Raw genomic sequence first — 9564 nt, forward strand, 5'->3', positions numbered from 1 at the left:
GCACCGCGAGCCGGGAAAGACCGCCTGCCCGCCCGCCCGCTGGCACGTGGGGCTCTGTGAGTGGCCGGGGAGCCTCCACGGTGCTCCTGGGGCTTCGCAGCTGCCGGGGCCTTAGTGCACGCGTCGGCCCCTCATTCCCCCGGACGGTCGGCATCCCTTGGAGCGACGTGCTGGGGCTTGTGTGTCCCGTGGGGCTCTGGCTTTGCTTGGAAGCGTGTGGCTGAGTAGCCGGATTGCAGAGTCCGGCTGTGTTTGTAGCAGAAGACGTGTCGCTGGTGACAACTGAAATGTTCTTTTGCGTTGCAGAAAGGCCATGTTCAGCTCTAGCGCAAAGATTGTGAAGCCTAATGGCGAGAAGCCAGATGAGTTCGAGTCTGGTATATCCCAGGTACGTGTCTTTGCTCTTCAATAACCAACTGTAAGTTACGGCAGTAGTGTTGTGACAGTTGTCTAGAGCTTCAGCGTCCAGGGGGATGCTGTCTAAATGTGCAGTCGTTCCTGGTTTTACTTATTACAGTCAACCTGCGTTCCCACCAGTTGGACTTGTTGCATCTGTCAGCGTGACTTAGAGGAAGTTAAATTTTTTGATACTGTAGTGAAAAGTATGTAACTGCTCTCTGACACCAATGACAGGCTTCGGTCTTAAGGGTTCTTGAGAACTGAACTGTAATGGATTATTCTGTAACTTCGTTTCCCTAGGCTCTGCTGGAGTTGGAAATGAACTCTGACTTAAAGGCTCAGCTGCGGGAGTTGAACATCACAGCAGCTAAGGTAGGCTAGACTTTCTCCACAAGGAATTGCTTGGTGACTTGCTCTGTGTGTGTTGCATTTCTGAGAACGTTAACATAGTAGTTGAACGGCATGTCTAAGCTTTCTCTTACAGGCTGTGATTGTTTTCCTGTATGCTGTTGTGGTTAATCTGCTGTTAACATGTGGGATTTTGTAAGAGTTGGGGTGGGTTTTTTTTAAGAACTGGCCTGAAAAGTCATTGTAAAAACTCACATGGCACTTTGGTGTTTGGAATAAACATGTTTAAAAAGGTAGATCTACTTTCTGTTTCTGCGAACTGGGCTTGCGATCTGAAACAGATTTTTTTGTGTGTGGTTATTGGCTGGCAATGTAGGCATCCTAGAATCTTTATCAGGAATGTAAGCTGTAATACTCTTTGTAAAATCACTTTGTTGTAAATCCTCCTTTATGTACCAAGTAATAACTAGGGGGTGGATTGAGGTAACAGACTGAGTTGATCATGCAGGTTAGCCTGTCTGTAAATTTTGGTTTTAGATTATAAAGGCAACTGAAACCTTAAGGAAGGCAAGAAAAAAGAAAATTAGTGGAAAAGGAGGAAGAAAATTAGTGTTAGAATTTATCAGCTTTGGAGACTAGATGGAACTTCTGAAGGTGGTTGCTGTAACCAGAAACTTAGATCGTTTGCTTTTTGGCTTTTGCTTAGGCCTACCAGTATACATTGACATACATGCATCACTGCTTGGAGTTAAGTTAGAGTCTGGGAGTGCTGAAGTTGGTTTGGTATGAGTTTGGGGGCCTTCATAAGAACTGCTTTCATAGAATCATAGAATGGTTTGAGTTGGAAGGGACCTTAAAAGATCATCTAGTTCCAACACCCCTGCCATGGGCAGGGACACCTTCCACTGGACGAGGGTGCTCAAAACCTCGTCCAGCCAGGCCTTGAAGACAGCCAGGGATGGGGCATCCACATGGTTGCATTCTCTGGGCAACCTGTTCCAGTGCTTCACCACCCTCTCCGTGAAGAACTTCTTCCTGACATCCAGTCTAAATCTCCCAGCTCCTTGCAATGCGTACTGTCCTCAATGAAGAATTTTTAAAACGTCTTTGTTTGCTTTTCTGCTTAGTTTTATTTGTGAGAAATCTCCTGTGGGCATCTGAGTTAGCTTTTGTGGGAATGTAGCTGGTGGAAAACAATTCAGCTTTCTGTTCTGTTGGAGAATGAGGATGTCTGCAGTTAAGTTCATGGGAGAAGTGCCTTGTAATCTTAGACAGAGTTCTTCGGTTTTGATCAACTGTTGGAGAAACAAACCAGGAGAAAAGGAATCTATATTGGGTGTGATGTAAACCTGCTGACATTTGCAAGGGAAGGAAATGTTTTCTTTGAGCAGCATTGCAGGCTATGGCAAGTGGTGGACAGAAGATGATTTCCATGAAGTACTAACATTAAAAACAAGAGACTGATTACTGTAAACTTTGTCTAAAGTCTGCATTGGGGCAAGTAATTTTTGAAACTTTGTGTCATCATGTAAGTACCACTGGAGATGTGATGGTAGGCGTTCAGTGTACTGAGGAGTCTAGCATTTGAGTCCCATCCTGCAGAAAAAAAATGAGCTTTGCTGTTCTGACGATGTGACTCTGAAAGGAGTGGTGGGATTGATTGCCCAGTCGTTCCTTTGCAGCAAAACAAGTGCTCTGACAGAGGTTTTGCTGGGTAATGCTTGCTCTCAAATGCATTAAAACAAGTACTTCTCTCTGCTGTGTTTTTTGGTTTTTGTCTGCGCCCACCCCCTCCAAGTTGTACGCAGGGGTGTCAAATACCTGTGCTCAGGGGATTCGCGATTAAACCGAGCATTGCTTCTTGACCCCTAGATAATATTTACTTTCTACTTTTGTTTCAGGAAATTGAAGTGGGTGGTGGCAGAAAAGCCATCATTATCTTCGTACCAGTTCCTCAGCTGAAATCTTTCCAGAAGATTCAGGTGCGGCTAGTTCGTGAGCTGGAGAAGAAATTCAGTGGAAAGCATGTGGTGTTCATTGCTCAGGTAAAACACTTAAAATCATGAAAATGTTGATTTGAAGGGTTCCCTGGAAGTCATCTAGTCCAGCCTTGCACATGAAGTGTGACTGTTGCCAACATTAGATCAGGTCAGCCATGGTTTTGTCTTGCTGAGTCTTTAAAACATCCAAGGATAGAGGTTCCATAGTCTCTGGATAACCTGTTCCACTGCTGCACTACTCTTGTCTTGCCCTGTCCATTCAAGGTATCAGTGATATAATGAATATTTTTGTACCGGCAGGACATGTAATGAATGTCCTTCTGTGGATGTAAGCTCAAATGATAATAGCTAGCAGCCAAGGCTATGTAAACTTGGTGAGATGTGAAGCTTTTAGGAGGAGGATGTACCTTTCTTGTGCTGGCCTGTCTTACTCCTTCAGGAGTTTGAGAAGGAAAACTTGAAAGTAAAAGAGAGCAAATATTAATAGGAGCGTTATTAGACTTGCATAATCTAAGCACTTTAAAAGCAAGTTAATAGAAGAAGAAGAAAAAACCTGACTCAAGTTCTGGATTTCTGGAAGGAGCTAAGCCATGAAAAGGTGATTGAGTGCTCTCAGGGGTGGACAGAGTCTGGAGATGTGTCTGCGGAGTGGACAGTTAGTTGTTAAACTGAAGTTCTTTTTAGCAGAAGTTATTTGTAACGTAATTTTAAGAGCTAGAGGACCTTACCCTCAATTTTTACGTGTCCAAGAAGACTTCTATTGAAGTGCGTATTTGTCAGCTTAGTAATCCGTGTTTAGAAGGGAGCGTGTGCAGTTGTTCTGCTGTAGGCGAAACATCATTGTGCGTGAACGTGGTGTGATCCAGCTGAGATAACTGTAGGCCCCAACATGAATTAAGTCATGGAGAGGCTGTGATGTGTTGGTAGAAAATACTGCAGGTGGCTACAGATGTATCTAAAACTCAGTGTTTTAAAACCTCTACCCTTGCAGGTAGGGAAGCAGAAAATAAGTTTTACTGATCCAAGCTGGTATGAATACCTGTAGATGCTGCTTTTGGAACAGATCACATTTAAGCCATAGTTTGATGTGGATTGTTTGATACCTTTCATTATTCAAACTACTGTTTCGATCTCGGATGTCGCCTAACTGCCTGTGGGACTGAGCCTTTGGTGCAAAGCAGAGTAGTAAGCTCAATCTAACAGAAATTGTGAAGTTCTTGGAGATTTGTGTTCCCGAAGAAGTGCACTCAGATTGCTAATGCAACACAGCAAACTACCATGGTTGTATTCATGGAGTGGGTGTGGGGGTGTGTGTGAAATACAAATCTTACGTTTTAGTGCACTGCATACGGGATCAGTAGATAAGAAATAAATCAATACCAGTACTTCAGCATTCTGAAAGTAAACCGGGTTCTAAATGCTGGTGTAGCTTTGGGTGTACTAAAGGCTCTCTTCTAGGTGTTTCATGCATCTGTTTCTAGTTAAAAAATGTGCATGTGGGTTTTTTTGTTGTTTTGGTGTTTTTTTGAGTTGATTGTAAATGCTAGATACTGAGAAATACCTTTCCCTCCCCCTTAACAGAGAAGGATTCTGCCCAAGCCGACAAGAAAAAGCCGCACAAAAAACAAGCAGAAGCGTCCCAGGAGGTAAGTAAATACTATTGATTCAATATGACAGTCTCCTTTTTTGACTTGGTAGTTTAGTCAAGTTATGTTCGGTTGAGTTTTTGAGGAGTCGTGCAAGTGATTGGGTGGGTTTGTCCTTTCTCCTTCTGCCTGAAGTAGTATCTGCCATTTGACTGCTAAAGGGTGCAGTAAAAACCTCATCTTTGTGTACTGAACTGCATTTCTTAGAACTCCATTGGTATTTCTAGGTATGGCTGCAGCCAGTTTTTAGCCAGTGATACTGGCTTACGGAACCCCAGCCTGCTGTCTCTGTTACCACAGTGTGCTGACAAGACTTATTTTTTCAAGCTGTAGGAAGAGCAACAGCCACATCACATGTTAGACTGGATGGAAGGTAGGGCTGGCACACTGAAGGGATGCACTGAGGGAGAGAGTGGCTGAGGAGAGGTGTAGGTATGAATTTAACAGCAGTAGTATAGTCATTTGTGTTACATGGCCTCCCTGCTCTTGTCTAGTCTCTTTATTGCTAGACATGCAACACTACTATGTCTGTGTAGATGTCAGTGCCTCTTCTGGACTTTCCTTTGCCTTACTGTATCGTTATGTAATCCATATCTTAAAAGTTTGTCCTCTTTATGACATGTGGAATGTTCCTGTAAGTTCTCCCAGCCCCAGTATTACACCTGTGTCATATTTATGGATGTATTTTGAAAACTTTAGGCATGAAGATTCCTCATCAAGCTGCAGCCCTGCCTTTGGAGGGCTCTGTTATATTAAACTACTATTGCACAGTGCCTGGGGAAGTTGGCACCTGTGTACATGATTGGCATGCTCCCACTTTCAGCCCGGGGGAAGACGAGTGTGCAGGACTGTCCCTTTCGCAGCCTGAGATTAGATCAGACTAGTAGTGTTGTAAAACTGCCACGTATATTGCATAGAAATGTGATTGATGTTTGTCTCCTGATCTTTCCAAGTTTGAAATGCTGTTGTAGGCACAGGGCTTAGTTACTTGAACCTGCAGGCAGGCGAGCTGTACATCTTAATAGTTATCTACAATCATACACAAAATAACCTGGATTCATTTTTCTCATTTTGGCTCACTTCTTGGTAAGTCAGGAACACAAATATCAAACAGTCTTCTAAGTGTGAACTAAACTTATTAGCTGGATTTTTCATGCAGTACATTGGTGTTTTAAGCCACTTGGATTTAGGCAAATGAAACCAGTGTTTTTAAAACTGGGTCTTCTATGAACATACTCTGTGTAGTTCAGGATACTTGCACCCTCAAACTCTTCCAGTGACAGTCTTTGGTAAAATTGCCAATGGAACAACTTGGTTCTGATGTAAATAAGATCTTCCTTAAATATGTAGAAATAAAAGAACATTTCAGGTCTATTGCTGCAAAGCAACATGTGATCTAATAGTTCTGGCTACTGACGTGTTTTCCTCTCACACGCTCGATAAGCTTCTGTATTCGGTGTAGAATTCACCTTTCGTTTTTGCATGACCTGCGAAAAAGTGTAGTATTGTCACACTGCAGCATAAAAAAAACCCCCAGTAACAAAACCAAAACACAACTGAATTTTCAGCTAAAGCATGCTGTAGGAGGGTTAAGCCCTGGCAAACTGAAAAATTTCAGGAGAGGACATGTTTTAATGATAGAAATGTGGCATTTCAGCCGTACACTTACTGCAGTGCATGATGCCATTCTTGAAGACCTGGTCTTCCCAAGTGAAATCGTGGGCAAGAGAATCCGTGTAAAACTGGACGGCAGCAGGCTCATAAAAGTCCATTTGGACAAAGCACAACAGAACAATGTTGAACACAAGGTAAATGAAAAAAAGCCTTTACTTTTTCACGCGGGATGGGGTGGCGTTCTGACGTAGCTGAGAGGCTGGTCACGTGATACCGCAGAAGACTGCCTTTTAGCGTGTGGCAGTGGAGATGCTTCTGTTTGTATCTGGAGTAAGATGCTGAAGATGAGGCAAGACAGTCTGAAACTAAGCTGTCTTTGGCAAGTTCAACTTGCTGTAAAGTAGCTGTATTGGTTCCCTCATGGGAGCAGACTGTGTGTTGTTTGGGGTTGTTTTTTGTTTGGTTGTTTTAAATGAAGCACTTAGTATTGACCTTAAACAGGTGTGTTTGAAGTCCCCCATAACTTTGATTTTTTTTTTTTTTTTTTAATTTCCTGTGGGGACCTGTTTAGGACAGCTCAGCTTTGGTTCCAAATATTCTGCAGAAAACATGTCTTCTATGTAGATGCTCAGTTACCTTAATCTAGAAGAGAATAATTATCCTGAGTGTTTACTTCAGTGGGAAGACACAGTGGGAAATAGTGTAGTACCTAAAGCATGTTAACATCGATGTTACATCCTTATGCAGTTTGTATAAACAAGACCATTTGTCTTCACAGGTGGAAACATTTTCTGGTGTCTACAAGAAGCTCACAGGCAAAGATGTGGTGTTTGAATTTCCAGAATTCCAGCTGTAAAGTGCAAAAAATGGCTGAATAAACAACTGTTCATATAACAGAGCAATTTCGTTTAAATTCCGTAAACAGAGGTGGGGATTAACTGGTTCATGGGAATCCTCCGCTGTCTGGATGAGTGATGTTTGCGTATTGGTGTATTACGTCACCAGCGTTTTAACAGTAGCCCTCATAGGTTGTTCTTGGCACTGTCATAGCACAACTCTGAACAAAAAAGTCTAGAGTCTGCGAAAAGAATTGACACTGGAAAAACCATTGGAAATATGGTGAAACTCACCTTTTGGGGAGAACGTGGAGAATTCCTGTAGGGCAGTGGAACTCCTGAGTCTTGCACATAAGAATGCCGGTTAGAGACATAAGTCTTCCTGACTCTGGAAGAAGTCTACATAGCAGGTGGTGTGACCTCTGAAACATGGAGTAATGGCTTCTGAAAGAGATATGTTGGGGGAGATATGGTTTGCATTTGAGGTAACTTTCTTGGTCTTTTAAGTGGCAAAATTACATACCGGTTCTTATCTAAAGGCAGGTCCTGCAGCTTCTCACCTTCATCAGCATGAAATGGGGGTACATTTTAACTTCTGAGTGCTTGACTACTTTTCTGGACACAAACTGTGGTGTTTAAGGCATTGATAGTGATGTTGCTTTCAGAAATCTCGGATTTTTTTGTATCCATCTATTGGCAGTATGTACGTCTGTAGGTCACTGCTGGGGTAACCTTCCTCATGGCTGATAACTGAAGGCAGGGCTAGACACACCAGCGTGAAGTGATGGCTGCTGGAATACTTGGGCCTTTTTTAGATGGTTTTAATATTGTTCAGTATGTGCTTGATGATAGGGAGAGAGGTGAGAAGGACCTCAGAGCAGTTGCAGGCTGCATGGTAGTGTCCTGAAAACACTACATTTTTGACTTGGGTATCTATGTTTAGAAACGCTTTCAGCAAGTAACATTTTTTACCGTCTCAGGAGGGAGTGGGGAGTTGGGCATGTAGATGTTCTGAGTAATTTGCATGAATTCAGTGCTTCGCTGTATTGAACTGGCTATTCTGTTAGTTAGGAGTAAGTGCTTAATACAGCAGAAGGCACCTAGTTATGGAGACAGCTGAGTAGGTAACAGCCTGTGTACCAGGAGGCCTTAACTTGGATCTTCCTACCTGAGAGGAGATGGAGGATGAGTGCCACTTAACGAGAGGTTCTGTACCTTTATTTCCCTTTCCCGTTTACTGTGGTTCTGTTTGCTTCCCACGGCTCTTTTGTGGAGACCTAAAAAGTTAAAACAAGTTCCACATTGCTTTCACATTGGAAAAAAAAGTGAAACTTTTGCCATAACTTATGTTTAGTAGGACAGGACATAGTATCCTGTTGGTGCAGACACTGCAAAGACAACAAGGAAAAAAACATGCCCTGTTGCAATTAGTTAATTTCCTGCTACTTACTGACAAGGCTTGAATGTTTGCACAAAACAGGCTGTGCTGTACCTTAAGGCCTTTTTCTCAGTCTTCTTCAAACTTCTGTCTCCCAAGTATAGCTTTATTCCTTAGTATTTCTTGACTATTGTTCATCTTGGATGATTCAGCAGAAATTAATTCATCAACTTCCCTTAGAATTAGGTGAGGAGAGTTGTAGGTATATAATAACCCTGAATGCTGGCTGATTGCGTGGAGAGTAATCACAACAGGAGTGCAAGTTCTCATTGTTAAAATGGGTATGACTCTGGTTGGAAACGCACCCCGCCACTTCCTCCCAAAATAATTCTAGTCTCGAGTCAAACATACATTATGGAGCCCACTACAGCAATCACAGATGGTAGCCTGTGCAGATAGATAGCTGCTGGTGTGCGTTGGAAGAAGCAGTCTCTGGAGCATTTGCAGACTTACCAGATGTTAACTACCTTGAGTTTAGAGGCTGGGGAGTCTGTTGGGGCCATGTAACATCTGCAAGAAGAGGTGATGCTCAGACAGCAGGCTTCAGTAGGCAGCATTTCCTGTTTCATGGTGGAATGTGGCTCAGGTTTGATCTCTTCATAGTGTTAAAAATGTCAGTAGCGTTTCTAGTTTTGGAGCACTGGGAGGGGGGGCAAGTGGGGGAGGAGAACTCGAGTAAACTGAATGCGAAGATTGCAAATGTTCCCAGGCATTGCCAGCTGGCTATAGGTTTTTCTTGGCTCTTGTTGCAAGCCCTTTGAACTATGTGAAATGTAAAGGCCCATGATGGCCCCATAAGCAAATTCTTTGAGTGAAAGGATAACACTGTCAAAGCCATTTATGGTTCTTACATCAACTAAGCTGCAAGTAAAGGTGGAATTTTGTGGCGTAAAAATACCAGGCTGTGTGCTCTGCAAAAGACTTCAGTCCTAGTTTGCCTTTATTCACGGACTCCCTGGTGTGTTAGTGTCAGAGATACAGGCAGACAGCTAACTCCCTCTGTCCCTTGACAAGCACATCAAGTGGATGCTGGCAATCTGGAAAGTCAGTTGATGCCATCTGGGCAAGTGCTAATGAGGCTGCAGGAATACTGGTGTCAAATGTTACCTTAACCTAAACAGGCTCCATAGGAGATGATGCTAGACTTATCCTGTGCCTTCCACATGCCGGTGCAGTAAAACTCTGAATGTGCGATTCCTCAGGAGCTTATCAGATGGTGTGGGTGAAAAAGCGATGGGGCATTCTGCCCAAGACCCTGTGCAGCAGTAGTGTATGGGCAGTGC

General features: G+C 43.2%; 1 protein-coding gene across 1 annotated transcript; it reads left to right on the top strand.

Moving 5' to 3' along the window:
* The first annotated feature begins 257 nt into the window (after positions 1–257).
* Positions 258–6906, top strand: RPS7 (ribosomal protein S7). Its single transcript, XM_010153424.1, has 6 exons — positions 258–388; positions 700–771; positions 2649–2792; positions 4329–4393; positions 6051–6201; positions 6786–6906. The coding sequence occupies exons 1-6, from the start codon at positions 314–316 to the stop codon at positions 6861–6863; spliced, it is 585 nt and encodes a 194-aa protein (XP_010151726.1). The 5' UTR covers positions 258–313; the 3' UTR covers positions 6864–6906.
* Positions 6907–9564: the final 2658 nt, after the last annotated feature.

This window comes from Eurypyga helias, unplaced genomic scaffold (assembly GCF_000690775.1).
Source record: "Eurypyga helias isolate BGI_N326 unplaced genomic scaffold, ASM69077v1 scaffold3156, whole genome shotgun sequence".
Lineage (NCBI taxonomy): Eukaryota > Metazoa > Chordata > Aves > Eurypygiformes > Eurypygidae > Eurypyga > Eurypyga helias.